Source organism: Molossus molossus, unplaced genomic scaffold, assembly GCF_014108415.1.
Source record: "Molossus molossus isolate mMolMol1 unplaced genomic scaffold, mMolMol1.p scaffold_m16_p_19, whole genome shotgun sequence".
NCBI lineage: Eukaryota > Metazoa > Chordata > Mammalia > Chiroptera > Molossidae > Molossus > Molossus molossus.
The window spans coordinates 33344253-33368313 of NW_023425354.1; the positions used below are offsets into that span (position 1 = coordinate 33344253).

A 24061-nucleotide genomic window follows, 5' to 3' on the forward strand; every position below is an offset into this window, starting at 1 on the left:
CCAGGGCTCCCTTTCTTCTTTACACTTCTTTTTACACTGAGTGTGTAGCCTGTTTACAATAGGGTAAAAACGGTGAAGCTATCTCCATTTGGCAACCAAGGCACCACCATCTTCTGTATCATCACCAGGACTGTGGCTTCTGCTCCAGACTGGGAGGAGGGTGGCAGAAATAGGGGGATGGAACCGAAGATGTCCCTCTCTCAAAAACCAGGAAGAGCCAAGCTGGGGCTCCCCACCAGGCCCCCTCCATCTCCTCCTCATCCCTCCTCCACTGCCATCATTAGACAGAGCCCTGTGTTAGACTGGGGGTGGGGAAACAAAGCCCCCAGCCACCTGCCTGCAGGGAGGGTGTTATAAACTAGGGGGAAACATGGTAGCACCCTTTAAAATAGCAACACATTCACACTCACAAATTTATATATACATGCTGAGAAGCTGAGTGTAACAGATTAATAAAGAGGGTGAGTAGCAGAATGAATGTCTGGGAGAGGAGTGTTAATAGAAGAGGGTGTTGGCATTAATTGCTCCAAGCTGAGGAGGGAAGGTCAGCGCTCCTGGTGCAGGGTGCTCCAGGATCCAAGAGGGGACAGCAGTCAGGACACCTTGGCGATGCAGCTCCCAGCTGACAGCACTTCCCTAACCCTCCTCAGTTCCCTCTGGCTCCTCAGGTTGCAGGAGGCTGCAGGCAGTGGGGACCAAAGGGGAGCTCCACAGGCCAGTAGGAGGGGGAGGCAGGGAGGAAGGAGAAAAGTGAGGCTGTCTGTTCTCCATCTCATCTCCCATCTCTCTCATCAGGGTTCCTCAGATGCTTGGAAGCACTCCCAGGCCTTCGGGTCTCAGCCCACCTTGTCCCTTCCCAGTTCCTGTTATTATCACAGTTGGCAAGGCCATCCCTGTTCCCAGTGCTAGTCACCCGGGGTTGCCAGGGACTCAGCTAGCCTCTTCAAGGTGCTGCTGGGGAGGCGGGCGATGCGGCTGCGGCGGGAGGCGGAGGAACTGAGGGCAGGAAGGAAGGAGGGAAGGTCAGGTCACAGCTGTTCCCCTGGACTACAGGTGGGGGCTGGGGTGGACCTAGACACCAAGCCTTGAGCACCAACAGGTACTTCCAAGGCCAGATCTGAGGGTGTGAGAGGTGGGAGGGGAGCTTTGTGGGGTCAGGGAGGGAAGTAGAGGAGAGGGGCTCAGTCCCGCTAGTGGCTCCAAGTGGTCCAGGGACACATGGGGGCCTGTAGTTGGCCCAGGTGTCCACCGTCCTGGTGAAAGATTCTCTCCCCCTACACTTCCCCAACCTCACCTCACAAGGCGCCTCTTCTTGCGGGCTGAGGTCTCAGGGAAGGAAGATGCTGGCTTGGGGCCCTTCTTGGTGAACAGGGACACAGGGCCACTGTGGGAGGGAGAAAGATGAAGGGAGGCAGATCAGGAGGGAACAAGAAAAGGGTACCAGCTTGGGGGGTGGGGAGGTTGGACAAGATGACCTCTGAGGTTTCTTCCCACTAAGAGGTGGATTCTTCTCCCTGCCTCACTCAGCCTGGGCTGACAGCTGAGTGACAGGCCTGTTCTGGGAGAACATCCAGGTGTCAGTTTCTGGTGCGTCCAGGGAACTGGAGTTCAAACAATTTCACCCTTCCACCTGCACGCTTTGAGCTTGTTACTGAGAGGTGGTTCAGGCCGTGGGAGAGGCGGGGGCGCAGTGGGCAGCCTGCTGTCCTTGGCCTCACAAGTCCAGGTCAATCTGCCACTTGTTCTTGGCCTCGGACTGTCCTGAGCTGGTCGCTGTTCCCCTACCCTGACCCATGGGTGGAAGGTGGAGGTAAGAGCTTCATCTTTGTACTGAAAAACGCTGAGTAAGTTTTCTGAGGATCCCCTTCCTGGTTCTGGATGCCAAGGTAAAATCAGGGGGTGGCAGTGGCAGACAGAGGTATTTCTCAGTGGGACACAGAGCTCAAATTGGGGCAAAGAACCCAAGCGATGCAGAGAAACAGAGGACTGTACTGCCCACGTGAATTCCTGCTTCCTGCTGACCCTCCCCAAGTGGGGGTCCTGTTTGTAGCTACTCATGGTCGTGCCACAAACCAGCACGGGGCTGGTGGCTTTGAAGTAGACAAGCAAGGCAGGGCCCCTGAGAGGAGCAATGCCTCCCTGGGACTGTACGTTCTGCCCTCCTGGCCTGGGGAGCAGCGTGATCAGACCAAAAGGAAAGAGACGGCAAATATCTAGGCTCCAAGAGCTGGACTGTCTTCCATTCCTCTAGGCAGCACCACTGTCCCTTGCTGACCCCTGATCCCCTGTTGGGAGGGCTGGGAGGAAGGCAGGAAGGGAGACCCACCTGGGGATGAAGGGTTGATCCAGCCTGTTTTGGGGGACATTTTCCAAGCCAGTGCATTCATGGAAACCCAGCTTTGAGGGGGGTTCCTCAGACAGATCAAAGGTGATATTGAGGTCCCGAGCAGGCAGGGCCAGAGGGGTGGAGCAGTTCTGCAGAGCTGAAGAGCCTAGAGGCACCCGGCTTTTGATGACCGTGGCTGGGCAAAAGCGAGGAGAATGGCAGGGGGAGACCCTTTCCTTTTTGGGGGTAATGGGTCCGAATGAAGGCTGAGCCTCAGGCAGGGATCCCCTTCTCAGGCAGGGCAGGAAGGACTGGTGCTGGCGCTTGGTCCCTGGCTTTGGGGCTGGGGGACTGTCTTGCTCTGAGGGGCTCGGTCTCCTTCTCTTCTTCTCCGTGGGCTGCAGAGATGCCTGGGCTGAGGTGCAGTCAGGCCCAGGTGGGACCCCCAGACTGTGCATGAGTCCACTCAGTTGCCTTGCCATGGTCCGGGTCACAGGGCCAGAGTATCCTGGAGACTCTGGGTATAGAGAAGGAGGGTGTTGAGAGGTCAGGGACTGTGCAAAAAGAAGGAAAGTTTCTAGAATTTGGGGAGAGAGATACGGGAGATATGCAGGAGTCCCTAACTCCTCAGTTCTGTCGTGACTCCTGGAGCCTCTCTGCGTGCCCCATGATCCCAGGGGTCCTATTCCAGCACCTAAGGCCCCAGCTACCTCTCAGCACCAGCTGGGCTTTGGAGACGGCACCAATCGGCAGAGGCAGAGCAGGGGCAAGACTCACTTGACTCTGAACACAGCTCCTGAACCAGAGGTGCCCCCCTGGCCGGGCCAAGAGTCCCTGAGGCCTCTGTTCCAGGCCTGGTTTCTTCCCCTTGCACCAGCTGCTGTAGGGTCTCAAACTCTGCGATCATGCCAGGGGTCAGGAGGTTGGCTGCTTGAAGCAGGGAGTACTGCCGCTGGGCCAGGCACAGTACCTTCAGCGCCAACCTGGAACAGAGAGAAGGATATCCCTATCTACTCAGACCTGGCAGGCCAGGGTCCTCTCTGCCATGCACCTGGCCTCATGCTCCAGGTGTGGTGAGGAGCACAGGTGGGCTGGCCTCCCCACCATCCCGGCCATGGCTCCTGCTCTGCCACAACCTTGCTGAAGACCAAGGTTGGCAGAGATGGTCACAGGTAACGGTGGGAGGCTTTACCCACTAAACATGCCTCCCGACAAAGACAGTGACCTGGGAAGTAGAGAAAGGGCGTGGAGTGGCCTTGGACTCAGAAGGTCTGAGTTTCCCCTCAGCTCTGCCACCTGTCAGTGCAGTGATCTTGAGTGAGTTCATTTACTGCAGGGGCAGTGAAAGGTAGCGGTCAAGTCAGACTGCCAGCCTGCCAGCCTGCTCCTACGCTTCCCACCTGTTGAGCCTGGACCACCGCTTACCCTCAGCCTCCACATCCTTTCCCTGAGGATAACAGAGTACCCATCTCATCAGGTTGCTGGGAAGAGGAAATGAATTATTTTACACAGAGAGTATTTAAAGAGCACTTGGTATTTAAAGAGTGAGCACTATAAGGTGAGCCAACTACTGTTTCCTGTAAAATAGAAATAATGCCATTTTGTTAGGATGAGAGAAGATTAAATAAGATAGGCTGTGTGATTTGGTTCTGAGGGGACCCTCAAAAGTGCCTTCGGCCTGTGCTTTCTGTTAGTGGCTGGGATGCCGAAAGGTGTGGGAACCGGCGCACACTTCCCATGCACTGAGGGGCTCTTTAAGGGCAATAAGGAGGGTAATGCGATTATTGATGTTATAAATTTAGATTCTAATAAAGCAAATTTCCTTTCTGCCAGGCACACCTATGATAAAGAAGAAACACAATTATCTCAGTGGGCATTATTTCTGGCCCATAATTTATCCTCAGGTAGCATAATCTACTACCTGCCTGGACACCTCTGAGCCTCCTCCTCTGCCCTCAGTGCGTGTTTGGGGAACCCAAGCTCATTTTCTAAAGCAGCCTCCAGGCCTTTGTGAAAGAAGGCAGGATATAAATTAAAAAGGACACAGCAGAAGCTCATTCGATATCCGCTTAAGCCACACATATAAAGATTAGACTGCTAAGGAAAGTGGGTGTTTAGGAGAAATGTACTGGCCTGGATGTCAGATAACCGGGTCTGGCCCCATCCCTCTTGCTATAGTTGCGTGGCCCCAGGCAAGTGCCTCAGTATCCCGTCTGACAAATGGAGACTTGGTCTATATCGGGGTTTTCAAATTAGGTTTGAAGAAACTCATCTGAGGACATTTTAAATGGAGCAGCTCTGCCTTATCTGTTCTCCATATTAGACTTCAAGCATAAGATTTCATTTGAAGAAAGGACTTCGCAGCAGAAAAAATTCTGAAAACCACTGAACTGGAAAATCTAAGATTGACTCAGTACCCTGGTGGTCTTAGATTCTAAAGTCTAAAGCCAAAGATAAATTATTTTATTTTTTTTATCCTCACCCGAGGCCATTTTCCCATTTTTGTTCAGATAGAGTGGGAGGGAGAGAGAGAGAGAGAAACATCGACGTGAAAGGGACACATCGCGTGGCTGCCTCCCGCACCACCCCAACCAGGGCCAGTGACAAATCACAACCGAGGTATGTGCCCTTGACAGGAATCGAACTCACAACTCATTGGTCCGTGGGCCGACGCTCTACCGCTGAGCCAAACAGTCCAGGGCAAGAGAAATTATTTTTGATTATCTGACTGTTAGGGTGTTTCCAAGTATGGAGATGACCTAGAATGTTCTGTAACCCCTTACATTTGGGGTTTTCTATCACATTTTATTAGTACTTCAGCTCGACGTAGGGAGAATAATTAGGGCTATGATCCTCAAATCATAGCCACGACTGAAGCAACTTGTCAGAGGCCACAAAACCAGAAACACAGCAGAAAAGAGAACCCTGGTCCTCTTCACAACAAGGACACCAGGCAGAGAGACCCTGAGTCATAAGTGGGAACCCATGGTTGTTCCCTGGGCTCCGAGGGGACATCCCATCAGGCAGCCCTGCCACTGCGAGGCCCCAGGGAGTCGGCAACAGGAGACAGATAATAAGCTGCTGATTATTCAGGCTGCGGCATTTTTGCTGAGTTGAGAACAGACACTCCCCGACAAGAAATAAAATTAAACAGGCCCTTCTGTCTGGAAGCTTTAAATACACTGCCTAGCATGAAGCATGCTCGGGAGGGTGGACTGGGGTTGGCAGCAGCAGAGTTAAGTGGCAGGGGATTTATGTTCTGGGGGCCAAAGGGAAAAATATTAGCAGCACCTCTCCATTAAGGACAGAAAGAGTGGTTCAAAATCTCTCTCTGGCTTTGGGTGGTGGTTTGTATTTACTTTTGAGAAGAAACAGCTACAATTTGTTGATGAAGAAACGTGGTAAACATCTGACTCAGGAAGGCTGTCCCTTCCTCAGCCAGCCACCCGACTCCTGGCTGCTCCCTCCTTGTTGAGGATGGTAGCTTGGCCCTCAGACTGGAAAGCAAAGCCCTAGCCCAGGTGGCCCTGCCCTTGCCAACTATCACGACGGAATTGGGCATTTTGCTTCCCTTCCGTTGGACTGCCAGCTGTGTGGAGGAGTAAATAGAGAGATGATAAATGAATCAAGTAGGTGATAATAAGTTGTTAAAAGCACATAATGGACAATGGTGAAAAAGACCTGATTTTTAACTGGAACTTTTGTGACTTAGCACCAACTCCCACCCCAGGAGGCTGGAACCCATCACCTCCCTTCTTGGAGCCCAGAGAAGAGTAAGAGGACACCTACTGCTTGGAATGGTCCCTTCCCAGGTTCTGTGGTGACAGGCAGCCCATGACTTGCTTGGGCTCTAGGGTTAAGCCAGGGGACTCCAGCAGGGACTGTCGGAGGCTCTGTTCTGGCACCTGAATCGGAACCTGAAGAGGAAAGAAGTCACAGGTAGAGGGCTCAGGATGATCTCTCTCCCTATGTGAGCAGCTTCTAAAATCCTTCCCTCTTCCAAGAGTGGGGATGACAGCTCCTGAACAGCCAGGTCCTGCTCGCCTGCTGGAAGCACACACTCCTCACTTCCAGACCCCAGGATCTGACGGAACCGCTCTCCTTCCTCTTAGGCTCTGAAAGCCTCCTAATGACTAAGATGTGACACCCAGGTAGAGAACCTGGGACTGAAGGGATTCTGAGTTGGAAAGGGCATTTCTTCTAATATTCCACCAGCTCTAAGTCTTACCTCCTTGGCCAAGCTTTTGTCTTTGTTCTCTGAGGGCTGCTCCCGGTCTGAGGAGTTCCCTTCCACGACCCTGTCCACCTGGGCCTCTGCCTCCAGGCTCTCCTCTTGAAGGACTGCAGACCCTGGGTGGGGCTCTGGGGTGCAGAGCTCGTTGGGATGGCAGGATGGTGGGGAAGAACTGGGAAGGCCAAGGGGAAATGAGGAGTTTAAGGGGTGAAAAGTAGGGGTGGGGGTGGGGGTAAGCAGGGAAGGGGAAGGTGGTACAGAGCCCATAAGAATGGATGCTTGGGTAACAAGTGGGCAGTAGCTGAGAGGGGGAGAAGGAGACAGGCATTTTCTGGTTTAGGGAACAACGACACCAACCTCTTAACTGTACCTTCTTTTTTTTTGTTAATCCTCACCCGAGGATATTTTCCCATTGATTTTTAGATAGAGTGGAAGGGAGGGAGAGAGAGAGAGAAATATTGATGTGAAAAAGACACATCGATTGGTTGCCTACTTCACAACCCTGACCGGTACTGGGGATCAAACCTGCAACCCAGGTACATGGAATTGAACCCGAGACCCTTTGGTCTGTGGGCCAACGACCTAACTGCTGAGCCAAACCGGGCAGGGCTGTACCTTCTTTTGAATAATAAATACTGCTTATATGGGCTGGGGTGTCATTTACTCATTTGACAGAGCATTCTGGGTGCCAATCAGTGTGCTGGGCACTGGGTGGGAACCTCTAACTCTAGGTGTCACAACCATCTGGAGATGGGGGGCTTTCCCCGCTGAGCTGAAGGATGGGGCAGGTATGTGCCACAGAACTCACGGTTGTTGCGGAGAGCCCAATTTGGGGGGCTGTGGGAGGTCCTGTTGTGGGGCCTGGGTTCCGGCCTCATACACTCGAAGCTTCTCCCTCAGGGTGGCCACCTGGAACCGAAACAGTCAGTTCCTCAGAGCCCCAGGTGAGCAAAGGAGGCAGGGGCTGCCTGCCCTCCCCGCCAATGCTCCTGTCTCTTGTTCTGCTGCCACATCCCACCAAGCCTGGGAGTCCTACCTCCCGGCCATGCTCCCCAGTGGGATCCTCACCTCAGCCTGGAGCTGCTGGCAGATGGTGGCGTACTGGCTGATGTGAGAGTCCAGGCTGACCACATTGCTCTTCAGCTGAGACGGGGACACAGGGGAGAGATCTGTTTGTTCATTCAAAGTAGCTTTAAGCAACCACTTCAAAAGGCCAGGCATTGCGCCAGGCACCTCTCATATTCCGGGGACTCACACTCACCACTGGGGAAACAGACCTGGGAAGGTCAGTGGTTTGCCTGAGACCACAGCAGGAGGCAGAGGCTGCCTTTGAACCCAAGGCCCCTGACTGCCCGACTAATACACTCTCACCCAGCCAGGGCTCTCTGGAGGAGGCAGGAAAACCAGAGCAGCTCTGCCTGTGTCTGTGTTACATGTTGGTGTTTATGTTGTTCTGCTGCTAAAAACAAGTCTAAAAAAGATCACTGGCCAATACTCTGCCACCCCCTCCTGTTGCCTCCCTCTTGAGACAGCTCTGCCGGAATCATCCAATGCTGTATTTGACTCTTTTCCTGAGATTTGGAGACCAACCTGCCTCTCCTCAAACTAGAGTCTTCCCAAGGACAGGGACTGTGTCACTTCTAGCACAATTTCCCTGAAGAGAGAGGCTCAGGAATGTCTTCCCTCTGCCTTGTGGGAATCCTTGCTCCAGGCACCAGAGGAAGCCTGTGGGTCCTGTCCCTTCCTCCTCCCAGCCTGGGGGCTCCCCCTACACCAGGCTGACACGCACCGAAAGTTTGATCTCCTTGGCCCGGTCGGCGTACTTGAGGGTGTTGTAAGTGTCCTCATACGTCAGGCTGGAGGGGCTGATGGCAGCAATCATCACCGTGCGGCAGTTGCCCCCGATGGAATCCTTGAGCAGACGGGTCAGTTTGCTGTCCCGATAGGGCACATGAGACTTGCGACCCTGGGGGGCAGTGAGTGGGCCTGGGGTGAGGTGGCTGCACCAGACAGACCAGACTGGGATCTGGCAGCCTCTGGCCCAGGGCTGAAGGGAGGAACCCTTGGCTTCAGGCACTCAGTGGCTGTCCTGTGGGGGACCCTGGGTCTGTGCAGCTTTACCTTTGCGTCAGCCAGGGCATTGAGGACATTGATGAGGGCCAGCAGAGAGCGGTTGATGTTGGCACCCTCCCGCAGCCGCTCCCCCTTCGCGTGGGTGCTGGACGCCCGCTCTGAGCCAGCCAGGTCAATCAGGCTCATCTTGGCCACCCGAAGGGCCTGGGTCAGACCTGGAACCCGGTCTTGCTGCTTCACGAAGATCTGGGGGCAGAGGGCAGGGGTGAGGGGGCGCTGGGCATCAGAAACCCTGTCTTCAGGCTCTGACCCACGACCCCTCTCACCTGGAAGATGGCATGGGAGCGGGAGGAAGTAGCATTGGCATCAGTGGGGTGCTGCGTGCGGTTATGGTTCCCTCTGGTCAGCATCTCTAGCAGCTGCTCAGCAGAGGTTGGCTACAGAGATGACCAGGAAGGGAGCTGTGGTTTCCCCACCAGGACTTTCCCCCAATAGGAGGGCTGCTTGCCCTGGCCAGTTTGGCTCAGCGGTTGAGCGTTGGCCTGCGGACCAGAGACTCCTGGGTTCAATTCCCGCTAGGGGCACGTACCACAAAAAAAAAAAAGAGAGCTGCTCTTCAGAACCCATGTCACCAGCACCCCCATGGAATAAGGGGTACCCCCAAACTGCCTGGTGAGGGAACCCTGGAGGACCAATGGGACTGTTCATGCCACCTGAGCCCAATCTCACACCTGGTGAAAAGAAAGGCCTTGTACCACCACGCCCTTGTCGGGGTCCTCACGGATGGCAAGGGGCCCCTTGGGCTCCAGGAGGTCGTGGATCTGCTCATTGTACACCTGAGGAGAAAGGAAGCAAGGGAGAGACCTGAGGGGCAGGACCCATCAGGACACCTCTCGCCTAGGGGCTGGGAGGGCTGAGCTGCTGGGTAGGGGAAACGTGACCAGACCCTGTAACACGAGCAGCACTTTGCGGGATGATGTTAAGTGACAAGAGCAGGTTTAGTTCACAAGCAGGCTCTCTCTGAGTGGTTTCTGCCCTCTGGGCCCTCACTGGGTCCCCATCTGCCCACTTCCTACCACCCTCTCCCCCACTACCCACTCCACCCCCTCTTGAGGTGGTTGTGAGAATGAGGGATGAGGCCACCCAGTCCCAGGGAGGGGACGGCCCTACCTCCTGGTAGCTGATGAGCACTTCGAATTGCTTTTCCTCCTGGTGGGCCTCCAGCCGCCTGTACAGTTCCATAGTGGTCAGGTACATGATGCCGGGGTCCCCCTCTCTTCCCAGCATGGTGTGCGTCTTCCCGGCCCCAGTGGCCCCATAGGCAAACACTGCAGAGGACAGAGTGAGGAGCAGGGTGGTGGCAGGGCCAGACCCACCTTCTCTAGTGACTCCCCCTGTGCATTTCCACCCAGCTCACCCCTCCCTCCCCGAGCCCCTTCCTTTGCTTTCTATGTGCATAGTCCCACTGCTCCTACCCACTCACACCCCCCATGTTTGCACTGAAGCTTGAGTTCCCTACGTTTGTGCCCTAGCTTTCCTACAGGTCTGCGAATTCGAGAGCAAAGGGGTCTCCATGGTGGGTGCGGCATCTCCCTTCCTCAGGGATGCCTTCTTCCTCTGCTGAAGGCCCATGGCTCTTTCCCTCCTATCACTTACCTTGGTGTTTAGCCACACACTTGTGGGTGTGATTTCAATTAGTGTCTTCTCTCCCTCTCTAAACTCATGTCTGTCTGATCTGCTACTGTATCCCAGGGCCCAGGGGAGTGCTCATACACAGGAAAAGAATGAATGGAGGACCCACAGAGAATGCAAGGCCCACAGCCCTCCTCAACAAGTGCCCAGCTGAGGCAGAGGGGGGCACCCATCAGGAGACCCATAAAACTCTGAGAGGGAAGCAGGGAGGCAAGGCAGCTACCAAGGAGGGCTCTTCCTCCTCACTGCTCAGATTCTCACCTGAGCAGTTGTAGCCCTGGAGGAAGCTGTCCAGGATGCTGTGAGTGGTGTGCTGGAACACATCCTGTTGGGTGGCCGCCTCACCAAAGACCCGGTCAAAGACAAACGTCAGGTCTTTGCCCTTCTTCTTGGGGCCGTCATGGATGCTGCCCCATTTCAGGCCAAGGAAGCCCCCGTCAGGCTCCTCAGGGTCAAACACCAGTACCCGCTCGTCTACCACCTGAATCACAGGCCTCCTCTGGCTCTCCAGCTCCCGTGAGGTGGGGGGCCGCACCCGGACCACAACCTGCACCATGCTGTCCTCCACCGCCATCACCATGGCAGCACCTGGGAAGAAACACAATGGAAATGAGGACCAATCTGACCCCAGGTCCCCAACCCCGATCCCAACAGCCGATCTCTGTTTTATACCTCGAGAGTAAGAATATTGGTGCCAGCACCAATTATTAATAAATATCTTTCTTTTGCCCTGGCCAGTTTGGCTCAGGGGTTAGAGCGTCAGCCTGTGAACCAGAGAGTCTGGGTTCAGTTCCTGCTAAGGGCACATACTTCAGTTGCAGTTTGTCCCCAGCCCCAGTTGGGGTCGTGTGGGTGGCAACCAGTTGATGTATCTCTCTCACATAGATGTTTCTCTCTCTTTCTCTTTCCCCCCCTCTCCCTCCCGCTCTGTTTGAAGATAAATGCAAAAATGTCCTCGGGTGAGGATTAAAAAATAGTAATAATAAAATAAATATGTTTCTCGCCTGGCCGGTGTGGCTCAGTAGTTGAGCATCAACCCATGCATCAAGAGGTCGCTAGTTCGATTCCCAGTAGGGCACATGCCCAGGTTGTGGGCCAAATCCCCAGTGGGGGATATACAGGAGGCAGCCGATCAATGTTCTCTCTCATTGATGTTTCTATCTCTCTCTACCTCTCTCTCTAAAATAAATAAAGAATAAAAAATAAAAAAACATTAAAAATAAATAAAGATAAATAAAAATAAATAAAGATAAATAAAAATCTTTCTCACTTGAAATACCACGTTTGTCATATCCAAATGACTCTATTTCTTTCAGAGGCCTATTACTGGGCTTTCTGTTATGTTCCACTAATCTTTCTACTCCTGTGCTAACACCACACTGTTTCCATTCCATTCCTTTACAGTATGCTTTTTATCTAGTAAGGCAAGAGGCCCGCCCTCCACTGCTCCTTCTTTTCTATGGTTTTCTTGGCTATATTCAGACATTTATTGTTCTATTTGACTTTAAGAAAATTTTATCAGTTCCATCCCCAACCCAGAACACCTCCCACTGCCCCCAAAACCTTATTGGAATTATATTACATATTTATTTTATATTAAACTTCTTCATACAAAAACATGACTATTGCCATTCTATTTGTTCAGATATTTTTTATGTCCCTCAATAAGATTTTATAGTTTTCTTTCTCTTCAGATAGGTTCTGTAATTGCCCTTTTAATATGATTTCCAAGTACTTTATGGACTTAATCACTCTTATGAATGGAACATCTTCCCCCATCTCCATTTCCAGGTGGTAATTGCTAGTATGGAGAAACACAATTAATTTTTATATATTTGCCTTATAACTTCCACCCTCAAACTCTCTTATTAATTCCAATTGTTGTTTTGTTTTGTTTTGTTTTAAATTAGGGCTTAGTGGGTTTTTCAGAGTATGCAATTATATATCAGAAAAAAAAATTTTTTTTAACCTTTTTTCTCTATATTTATACCAAATATTTTATTTCTTGTCTATTGTAATCCCTAAAACTTCCACAACAATGTTGAATAATAATGATGATAATGGGCATTCCTGTCTTGTTCTTGATTTTAAAGGAAATGACTAAGCTTTAGTGCTTTACTATTTAGAAATTAGTTTTGGATAATAGTCATTATCTTACTAGTAATTTCTTCTATTCTTCTTTTACTGTTGTTATTAGGAAGGTCTAAAATTTTACCTAATGCTCTTTCAGCATCTCCTGATATGTGTTTCTTCTCTTTTATTTTGTCGAAGTGGTAAATTACTGATATTATTCCTGGTATCAAACCAACCATGCATTCTTAGAAAAAATCCTACCTTGACCATACTGAAGCTTTAACATTCTAAATGGTCAGCCTAGTCAGTGTGGCTCAGTGGATTGAGCATCAGTCCCATGTACTGAAAGGTCCCAGTTTGATTCCCTGTCAGGGTTCATGTCTGGGTTGTGGGCTTGATTCCCCGTAGGGGGCGTGCAGGAGGCAGCAGACCAATGCTTCTCTCTCACATGGATGTTTCTATCTCTCTCTCCCAAAAAATCAATAAAAACATATTTAAAAAAATAAAAATAAAATTTTAAGTGGTCAAATGTGTCAAATTTTCTTTTATGATTTTTATGTCATATTTAAGAAGACATTTCTTCCCCCAAGGTAATGGAATTTATTTTTTGTGAATGGTGTAAGTTTTCTAGACTTCTTTCTAAATGGTAAGCAATTATCTCAAGATCATTTATTAAATAGTGTATTCCTTTTTGTTGTTATTGTTTTGATTTTAGAGAGAAGGGAGGGAGAGAGGGGGAGAGAGAGACAGACAGACAGACAGACAGACAGACATCGATCAGCTGCTCCACTAATTTATGCATTCATTGGTTGATTCTTGTATGTGCCCTGACCTGGGATCGAACCCACAACCTTGGTGTATTGGGATGATGCTCTAACCAACTGGGCTACCCCACCAGGGTTAAATAGCATATTCTTTCTCCACCAATTTCAAATGCCACATTTAACATAACCAAATTACCCTATAAACATGAATTTGTTTTTGGACTGTCCTCCATTCTGTTCTGCTGATGTGTCTATTCCTTTTCCAGTAACTCACTGTTGTAATTAACTACTGTGGTTCTATAATATCTTACCTCATTGTTCTTTTTCTTGGCTATTCTCAGGCATCTCGTCTGGCACATAATTTTAGAATCAGTTTACAGAATTCTGTGAAAAATCCTGTTAAGATTTTAATTGGGAATACTTTGAATTTATAGGTTAATATGAGTAGAATGGGCATCTTATCAAGTCTTCCCATCTAGGAACATAGTATCTCTTTTCATTATTCACCACTTTATAGTCCCCAGTAAAATTTTATAGTTTTCTTCACTTGAGTTTTTGTGTATTTCTTGATAGGCTTATTACTAGTTATTGTATAGTCTTTATTATATTGTGAATAGACTCTTTTAAAAATTGCATTATCTAATTCGTTTTTGCCATAATATAGGAAAGCAATGAATTTCTGTATGCAGATCTTGTATCTGGGCACTTTACTGAACTCCCTTATTAGTTCTAATAGACTGTCATTGATTCTCTTAGATTTTTCAATTAAATGATGGTATAGTTTGCAAATAATGACAGTGACTTTCTATTTTTAGCTCTTCTATATTTAGTTCCCCACCCTTCACTGTCCATTAGGAATGGGAGCTAAATTTTATCAGATGCTTTTTTGGCACTAGCTGAGATGATCACAGAGTGTTTCTCCTTTAATTTTTTAATGCAGAGGGTGACATGGACAGATTTCCTAATGTTGACCTGGCAATGATTTCAAACACTTATTTGCTTATTCCCTCTTGTATTCCCCTTAGATCTCTCTCCTTGTTTTTTTCACTTATCCTTCAAGCCAGCCTACCAAGGGTAGAGATGGAATTTTTGGAATGCAGAAGTCACAGATATCCTGAAAAAGTTGAACCCAACTCTAGGGATATTTTAACAGGGGTAAGAAACAGGGGCTGTTGCTGGGGGACATGAACAGATGAGTGCTTTTCCAGGAAAGACAGTCCTGCTGACAGGACCAGGGCCATTCAGCAAAGAAAAGTGCAATTTCTACCTAATACTCCAGCAAACAAATCATTTTTTCCTTTGGGAATGAGGCAGAATTGAGCTGATTTGAAACTCCTGTCCCTACCTCCAAACTTCTTAATTTCTCCCTACACAAAACAGGATATCAACCAATAGTAATCTCTTTACACGTGTATATTTTTTTTCCTGTTCCAGCAATTGGACTGCAACTGCTTACCTATTATATGAGGGACTGTTTTAAGCACCTTACCAGTACGATCTCCTTTCATTTCCATCACAATCCCACAAGACAGATACAATTATTATACTCATTTTTCAATGAGGAAATTGAGACCAAACGAGTTAAGCAACTTGCCCAAGATCCCAATGCTAGTGATGAAGCCTGATTCCAGCCCAGGCAGTCTGACTGCGGAGCCCGTATACTGCCTTATAATAAATATTATATATTATGCTTTCATGACCACACTGTTGTAAGAGGGAGGAAGAGAGAGAGAAACACCAACATGAGAGAGACACATCGAGTGGTTGCCACCCACGCAACCCCAACCGGGGCCGGGGACAAGCTGCAACCCAGGTATGTGCCCTTAGCGGGAACTGAACCCAGTTCTCTCTGGTCTCTCTGATGCTCTAACTGCTGAGCCAAACCAGCCAGGGTGTCCCTTATGTTTTTTGTTTTGTTTTGTTTTTTAATCCTCATCCGAGGACACTTTTCCATTTTTTTGTTCGGATAGAGTGGGAGGGAGAGAGAGAGAAACATAGACGTGAAAGGGACACATCGAGTGACTGCCACCCGCACGACCCAACCACGGCTGGGGACAAACTGCAACCGAAGTACGTGCCCTTAGCGGGAACTGATCCCAGGTCTCTCTGGACCGCAAGGTGGTGCTCTAACCGCTGAGCCAAACCAGCCAGGGCCCCTTATGTTTTTTAATAATTATAATCTCTTTAAAAATTTTTTTTCTTTATTGATTTTAGAGAGAGAAGAAGGGAGAGGGAGAGAGAGATAGAAACATCAATGAGAGAGAACATTGACTGGCCGCCTCCTGCATGCCCCCCACTGGGGATTGGGCCCACAACCTGGGCATGTGCCCTGACTGGGAATTGAACTGGTGACCTCTTGGTACATGAGTCAATGCTCAACCACTGAGCCATACTGGCTAGGCTAATTATAATCCCTTGTATGTAAATAGCATAATGTATTCTGCAAATACTTTCAGACACACGGGATGTACCTAATTCTCAACATTCAGCGAGAGTTCCTGTCTCCCATCCTTGCATTCCCATCCCCACAATCAACCTCTGCCTTCACCCAGGGAAGTGAAGGCAGAGGGTACTTTGCCCCACAGTCTGGGTCAACACTGGCTGCCTTAATGGCAGACCCAGCTCCCTGCAGGGAGGGTTTCAGCTGAGGAGGAGCGACAGCCTAACATTCTAAGCAGGAAATTAAAAAGGGCACTGGCAGCAGAGTGCGTATAACCTTTACAGTTCTCTCCTCTCCGCTTCCTGAGGGCCAGTAAGGCAGAATGTTTGCCTAATGAGATGTTTTCTTTCTTCCTGAAACAGCACTGGGGGCATGGGGTGGGGGTGGGGGGTGACACTTGGCATGGTTGCAGCTAGGACACCTGGGTCCTGGTCTCTGCTCTGCATCTGACTGGTGGGAGATCTTTCCATCAGCCACACCACATCCATACACCAGCTTCCCTGCTTTGAGAGCGAGAGAAAACAGCTACAGATCTGCTCCCACCCCGGGGGGATGGGGAGATTAATGAGAGAACGTTTGTCAAGTTTGCTTTGATCCTCAGTTGGAAAGAGCATTTCAGCCCAAAGTATGAGGGAGATGATTCTTTAATAAGATCTTCAGGGTTCTGAGCCAGCCACAGTCACGTCCTGTTTCTAACCCAGGGCAGCTCATTAAAACCCTGAGGCTAGTTCACTGCAGAGCTGGGGCTAGGAAGCCAAGATTCAGTTGTTTTCAGGATAGCTTCCTCTCCCCACCTTCAGAGGGATAGGTGGAACAAGACCAAGCTCCTCAGGAGTCCCTGGAGAAGAATTTCTGAAGACTTGAGGGGATCTGCCTGCAGAAATTGAGAGCTGGGAAGGCAGGTGGTGCCTAGCCCTTGGATGTTCTATTTTTATAGGAACTGCTGTAGTCCCTCATTGCTCCTTCACATCTCTCACACACTTTTGTTTCTTGTCCATAAGCTCTAAGGGAGCAGAACCCTCTTCTGATACAGTCTGTGCACCACAGATGCCTAGGTACCAGAGCCAGCATGCAGTAAAGGTTGTATATTTGTCCTATGGATGAATAAAGGCCAGGGAAGAGCGGAGTCTGAATCCAAAAGTCTAAGTAATTACTATTATAGCTAACATTTATTGAGCACTTACTATGTATCAGCCCTATGCTAAATGGCTTACAAATGGTGTCATTTAACTTTCACAACAATCGCATTCCATAGTTACATCCACAGAGAAAACTGAGGCTCAGGAAGGAATTTGTCACATAGATGGTAAGTAGCAAGGCCAGAACTTAATCTTGTTCAGACTGTCAGCAGAGGCATTAGTCTTCTTCATACCAGGCCATTCTGCCCTGTAGCTGGGCTTTTGTGGCTTCTACCTCCCCTCATCCTATGACAGTTTTGCTTATTCCTAATTTTATTTTTATTTATTTCTCGTCTTAAAGTTATGGCTAGGATCTCTGGTACAATATTGAACAGAGGCAGCAATAGTGAGCAATCTTGTCTCTTCGCTGATTTTATAAGGAATGCTCCTATTATTTAACTTTGTGTTGGTTTAAGAAAATTTACCTCTATTTCTTATTTACCAAATTTAAAAAAAAATCATGAATGGGTACTGAATTTTGCTGAATTCTATTTCTATGCCTAATGGAATATGTTTTCTCCTTTAATCTGTAATTATATAAATTGCATTAGTAGATTTTCTAAGGATAAACCATTCTCACATTCCTGGAATTAACCGAATTTGATCATAATGCATTTTTTCTTTCTTTCGCTCTTTAAAAAAATTTTTTTTTCTTAATTAATTTTAGAGAGAGAGGAAGGGAGGGGGAGAGAGAGATAGAAACATCGATGAGAGAGAACATCAATTAGCCGCCTCCTGCATGCCCCCCCTGGGGATTGAGCCCACAATCTGGGCCTGTGCCCTGACGGGGAATCAAAACGGCAACCACTTGGTGCATGGGTCAACACTTAACCACTGAGCCACGGCTGGGCTTCTTTATTTATTTTTAGAGAAAGAGAAAGGGAGAGAGAAACATTGATGAGCAAAAACATTGACTGGCTGCCTCCTGCATGTCCCCCACCGGGGACTGGGCCCATAACCTGGGCTTGCGCCCTGACCAGGAATCAAACCAGTGACCTCTTGGTGTATGGATCAACGCTCAACCACTGAGCCACATCGGCTGGGCCATAATGCATTTTTTGTTTTATCCTCACCCGAGGACATTTTTCCATTTTTTGTTCAGATAGAGTGGGAGGGAAAGAGAGGAAGAGAGAGAGAGAGAGAGAAACATCGACGTGAAAGGGACACATCGAGAGGCTGCCTCCCACACGACCCAACCAGGGCTGGGGACAAACTGCAACCAAGGTATGTGCCCTTGGCGGACACCGAACCTGGGTCTCTCTGGACCGCAGGCCGATGCTCTAACCGCTGAGCCAAACCGGCCAGGGCCATAATGCAGTTTTTAATATATATTGCTGGCTTCTGATTGTTAATATTTTATTTAAGACTTTTACAACTACATTTATAAAAGAGGTTGGTTTATAATTTTGTCTCATTTTTGGTATCACAAAAGAGACTGAAAATATGTTCTTGTCTTTTTTGGGGGTAAGGGGTTTATATAAGAGAATAATTTCCTCCAATTGCTTGTAAATTTCTGGCTGAGTTTGGTAGTTCTTTTTGTTTGTTTGTTTATGTTTTTTAATGGGTGTATACATTTTTTAACTAATTCAATTTCCTCAACAGCCCCAACTAGGTCTATTAAAAATTTCCAGAGCTTCTTAAATCAGTTTTGGTAAATTGTTTTTTCCTAGAAAACTGTCCAAAAGCATTGTTAAAAAGTGTGTTCCACTAAAGTCTCTTTTTCTCTTTTAATTTCTCAGTAACTAAAATTATGTCTCTATCTTCATGCTTAAGAACATTTTTCTATGTTTTTTTCCTTTACTGCTAGAGGTTTGACTTTTTTAGTAGTCTTTTTAAAGATACAGATTTTGGCTAAGTTAAGACTCTCTATTATGTAGTAAAATTCTACTCCATTATTTCTGCTCTTAATTCCTTTTTTATGTCCTATACGTTTATTATGTCGTTGTATTCTATCTTATTAAAGTTATATGTTTGCCTCACTAACTTTCAGCTATAAAAAAAAAGTTCAAATATAAACTCTTAACACTATAAATTACCTTTGAAATACTGCTTTAAGTGTATCCCACAAGTTTTCTAAATAGTATTATCACTGTTTCATGCTAATTATCTTTTAATTACAATTATGATATCCTATTTAACTGAGTTAAGTGAGTTTTTAAAAATATCTAAAATATGGGTTTGTTTTAATTCCTTTTTCTTTTGTATTTTTAACTTAATTGCTTATGGAAAGAGAATATGGCTTGAACTCTGATAATTGTTTAGATTTGTTTTTTGTCGCCAGATAGAAACAATTTTTATGAATATCTCTAAAAATACTATTTGTATACTCCTTTTTAAAAAAGGTATAAATTGCCCTGGCCAGTTTAGCTCAGCGGTTAGAGCGTCGGCCTGCGGTCCCGAGAGACCCGGGTTCGGTTCCCGCTAAGGGCACGTACCTCGGTTGCAGTTTGTCCCCGGCCCTGGTTGGTCGTGCGGGTGGCAGCCACTCGATGTGTTCCTTCACGTCGATGTTTCTCTCTCTCTCTCCCTTCCTCTCTCTCCCTCCCACTCTATCTGTACAAAAAATGGAAAAATGTCTCCGGGTGAGGATAAAAAAAATAAAATAAAATAAAAATAAAAATAAAAAAGGTATAAATGACCCGGCCGGTGTGGCTCAGTGGTTGAGCATCGACCCATGCATCAAGAGATCGCAGTTTCGGTTCCTGGTCAGGGCACATGCCCAGGATGTGGGCCAAATCCCCAGTCAGGGGCATGCTGGAGGCGGCCAATTAATGTTCTCTCTCATCTATGTTTCTATCTCTATCTCCCTTTCCCTTCCTCTCTCTCTAAAATCAATAAAGAAAAAAAAAAAAAAGATATAAATGGCCCACCCAGTATGGCTCGGTGGATTGAGTGTCATCCCATGGACTGAGAAGTCCCAATTTGATTCTAGGTCAGAGCACATGCCCGGGTTGTGGGAGACGTGCAGGAGGCAGCTGATTCTCTCTCACATCGATGTTTCTCTCTCTCTCTCCCTTCCCTTCTCTCTAAAAAAATCAATGAAAATATATTTTTTAAAAAGGTATAAATGGAGCTGAATTGGATAATATAAAGACCAACAAATTGAGACACCTTAAAATATCTGAGGGTAAAATTAAGATACCTAGGAATAAACTTAACCAAAGAAGTAAAGGACCTATTCACAGAAAACTATAAGTCACTGAAAAAAGAAATAGAGGAAGATATAAAAAAGTGGAAGCATATACCTTGTCCATGGGTTGAAAAAATCAACATTAAAATGTCCATACTATCCAAAGCAATCTATAGATTCAATGCAATCCCCATCAAAATACCGACGACATATTTCACAGAACAAATACTTCAAAAGTTTATATGGAACCAAAAAAAGACCCCTAATAACCACAGCAATCTTGAAAAAGAAGAACAAAGTAGGAGGGATCACAATACTGGATATCAGGTTATACTACATAGCCATTGTAATCAAAACAGCCTGGTACTGGCACAGGAACAGACATATAGATCAATGGAACAGCACAGAGAACCCAGAAATTGACCCAAGTCATTATGCTCAATTTATATATATGCATATATATTTATATATATATAAATACATATATATATGTGTGTGTGTGTGTGTGTGTATATATACATATATATTTATCCTCACAAGAGGACATTTTTGCATTTATCTTCAGATACAGTGGGAGAGAGAGAGAAACATCAATGTGTGAGAGGCACACCAACTGGCTGCCACTCACCCGACCCCAACTGGGGCTGTGCACAAACTGCAAGCAAGATACATACCCTTAGCGGGAATTGAACCTGGGACTCTCTGGTCTGCAGGCTGACACTCTAACCGCTGAGCCAAACCAGCCAGGGCATGCTCAATTAATATTTGACAAAGGTGGCAAGAGCATACAGTGGAGTGAAGATAGCGTCTTCAATAAATGGTGTTGGGAAAACTGAACAGCTACATGCAAAAAAAATGAAGCTAGACAACCAACTTACACCATACATAAGAATAAACTCAAAATGGATAAAAGACTTAAATGTGACTTGTGAATCCATAAAAATCCTAGAAGAAAATGTAGGCAACAAAATTTCAGACATCACATGCAGCAGAATTTCCATTGATACAACGCCTAAGGCAAGAAAAACAAAGGAAAAAATGAACACATGGGACTACATCAAACTAAAAAGCTTCTGCACAGCAAAAGAAACAAGCATCAAAAGGGAAAGGAAAACCACTATATGGGAGAGCATGATTGCCAGTACAATACATCAGATAAGGGGTTAATTTCCAAAATGCATAGAGTACTCCTACAACTCAACAAAAGGAAGACAAAGAATCCAATTAAAAATTGGGCAGCCCTGGCCGGTTTGGCTCAGCGGTTAGCACATCAGCCTGCGGTCCACAGAGACCCGGGTTCGGTTCCCGCTAAGGGCATGTACCTGGCTGCAGTTTGTCCCCGGCCCTGGTTGGGTCGTGTGGGTGGTGGCCACTCGATGTGTCCCTTTCACATCGATGTTTCTCTCCCTTCCTCTCTCTCCTTCCCGCTCTATCTGAGTAAAAAATGGAAAAATGTCCTCGGGTGAGGATAAAAAAAAAAAAAAAATTGGGCAGAGGACCTAAATAGACACTTCTCCAAACAGGACATACAAATGGCCAAGAGACATATGAAAAAATGCTCAAAGTCACTAATCATCAGAGACATGCAAATTAAAACAACTATGAGGTATCACCTCATACCTGCCAGAAAGGCTGCCATCAACAAATCAAACAAGTGCTGGCGAGGGTGTGGAGAAAAGGGGACTCTAGTATACTGCTGGTGGGAATGCAGACTGGTGCAGCCACTATGGAAAACAATATGGTGTTTCCTCAAAAAATTAAAAATTGAAGTGCCATTTGACTCAGTGATCCCACTTCTAGGAATATACCCTAAGAAGCCTAAAACACCAATCAGAAAGAATATATGTATGCCTATGTTCATAGCAGCACTATTTACAACTACTAAGATCTGGAAACAGCCCAAGTGTTCATAGATAGATGAATGGATAAAAAAGCTGTGATACATATACACAATGGAATACTATGTAGCTATAAGAAAGAAAGATCTCTTATCCTTTGAGATGACATAAAGGGACCTGAAGAGTATTATCCTAAGTGAAACAAGCTAATCAGAGAAAGACAAATACCACATGATCTCACTTATTTGTGGAATATAATGAACAAAACAAGCTGATGAACAAAATAGACCCAGAGACATAGATGTAAGGTACGGACCGACAAACCTCAGAAGAGGGGAACGGAGTGGGGGTGGGGAGGAAATAAACCACAGAACTTATATGCATGTATGCATAACCATGGACATAGACAACAACGCTGGGGGGGGGGGCTGAGATTGGGAGGAGGGTGTCAATGGGGGAAAAAGGAGAAACATCTGTAACAACAAAAATAATAATAATAAAAATTAATTAATTAAAAAGCAAAAAATTGAGGGTAGCTCGGCCGGTGTGGCTCAGTGGATTGAGTGTCGTCCCATGCACAGAGAGGTCGCTGGTTCAATTCCTGGTCAGGGCACATGCCCAGGTTGTGGGCTCGATCCCCAGTGTGGGGAGTGCAGGAGGCAGCCAATGGATATTTCTCACTCATTGATGTTTCTCTCTCTTTTCCCACTCACTCCCTTCCTTGCTATATAAAAAATCAATAAATATATATTTTAAAAATAATTTTAAAAATCTGAGGGTATGATAATTCAATAATAGGCAAAGAGGGACTGGATACACTGGCAGTTGATGCATGAGATGTGGTGAGGGGGAGGAAATAGAATTGGGACAAGATTAGAGAAAGCAGTGTAACACTGAGAAGCTCATTCAGAAAAATGTCCGCTTTCTCCTCTGAGCTAGGCTCAACTTCTCTGTGTTTCCCAATCTGAAAATGTAAATAATATTAGTATTTATCCCACAGGTTGTGAGAAGTAAATAAGTTCATTCAAACGTGGTGCTAAAAAATGTTAACCATTATTATTAGGATTAATATGACAAACATTTTCCCTTGATGCCAGAAGAACTGTCTTTAGTAAAATCCCCTATGTTTCCCACGGCAGATACAAGGCTTTATCTTTTCCAAGTTACGTCACTACCTAAAAGGGTCAAAGCTAAGAGAAGGCATCCTAGGGGCAGTAGAAGAAAGCATGGTCTTCTACCATACAGATATTCTTTCATTCCTTCCTTCATTCAAACATTGACTCTGTAACTGAGTAACTAACTTAGTAACTAAGTTTTGGCCACTGGCACAACTCTGCAATCAGTCCTGCATAGATGTGTGGAGAGTGTCTTAGCTACTCCATACAGATGCGCAGGGGATCCCGGCCTCTAGATCTAGTGTCCAGAAGTCCCAATTCTTCCTTACCCAGGAGCAGAAGGGCCTTTCACAGAGCGGATGTACAGAGGGCCGGCCCGGTGCAGTTGTGCGGTCACACTAGGTCCGGTACAAATGAGCAGAGTGGAGACCTCCTGTGCAGATCGGTAAGGAAGCGTCTTGCTTCCCGCACCGCCCCTGCCCTTTTCCCGAGAGACCCCGCAGAACCTGCTTGGTCTCCACGTTGCACCTTAATACCTCGCACTAAAGGGGTCGAGCTGGGGCAACGGCCTTGAGCAGCTGGGTCTAGGCGTTCCAGACCTGAGCGCAGGGGCCCGCGGGAGCGCTTACCCTTCGTCGGTTCTCTGCCACTGGTGTCTCCGCTCGCTGCCGTGTCGCCGCTCCGGCCGCAGACCCGAGACCCGGGCCAAGAAGGGGGCGCCCCACACTCTCCTCTCCCCGAGGAAACCTCCGCCGGCACCGCGTTTTCAAATTAGCCGGCTCGGCTCGTCCGCGCTTCCCATTGGTCGCCGCCCTGATCTCTGATTGGCTGTTTCCTAAGTAACAAAGTACCTGAGGCGGCGGGCTTTGTCAATGGTGCGCTTGCGCACTTCCTGTAACTGCCAGCTAGAGGTTTGGAGGCAGTCTGCGAGGCTGGACCGACTAGACTGACCCGCAGACACCTGCACGGGATTGAGTTCGGGTGGAGGGGGGCACGGTCCGCCACTGTCGTCCCTCGGACTGGGTTTATCACCAATTGCAGCAACCAGACTTCAAACCCGTTTTCAAACCTGCTTTTTCTGTGGGCATCCGCTTATCCAAACCACTGTCCAGGATCTCTTCTCGCCCCTCGACCATCCCAAGAGTAAATTTCGAGAGCAGCCTTGATGTGGAAAAGCCGGTGGAGGCAGAGAATGGCG

The 24061-nt window shown here is 47.5% G+C and overlaps 1 protein-coding gene across 1 annotated transcript; it reads right to left on the bottom strand.

Moving 5' to 3' along the window:
* Positions 1-447: 447 nt before the first annotated feature.
* Positions 448-23604, bottom strand: KIF18B (kinesin family member 18B). Its single transcript, XM_036268471.1, has 16 exons — positions 23493-23604; positions 10587-10913; positions 9804-9961; positions 9365-9469; positions 8960-9070; positions 8682-8879; positions 8350-8526; positions 7629-7703; positions 7369-7469; positions 6555-6732; positions 6116-6243; positions 3104-3309; positions 2327-2843; positions 1295-1384; positions 914-996; positions 448-790 (listed from the first exon to the last, which is right to left on the bottom strand). The coding sequence occupies exons 2-16, from the start codon at positions 10903-10905 to the stop codon at positions 594-596; spliced, it is 2643 nt and encodes an 880-aa protein (XP_036124364.1). The 5' UTR covers positions 10906-10913; positions 23493-23604; the 3' UTR covers positions 448-593.
* Positions 23605-24061: the final 457 nt, after the last annotated feature.

Excerpts from the sequence above, each read along its gene's own strand:
- KIF18B (XM_036268471.1), bottom strand. The coding sequence starts at position 10,905 with ATGGTGATGGCGGTGGAGGACAGCATGGTGCAGGTTGTGGTCCGGGTG. Across the intron at positions 9,071-9,364 it reads AAGGCCTTTCTTTTCACCAG|CCAACCTCTGCTGAGCAGCT; the intron begins GTGTGAGATTGG and ends TCATCTCTGTAG. Across the intron at positions 1,385-2,326 it reads GATCAACCCTTCATCCCCAG|TGGCCCTGTGTCCCTGTTCA; the intron begins GTGGGTCTCCCT and ends TCCCTCCCACAG.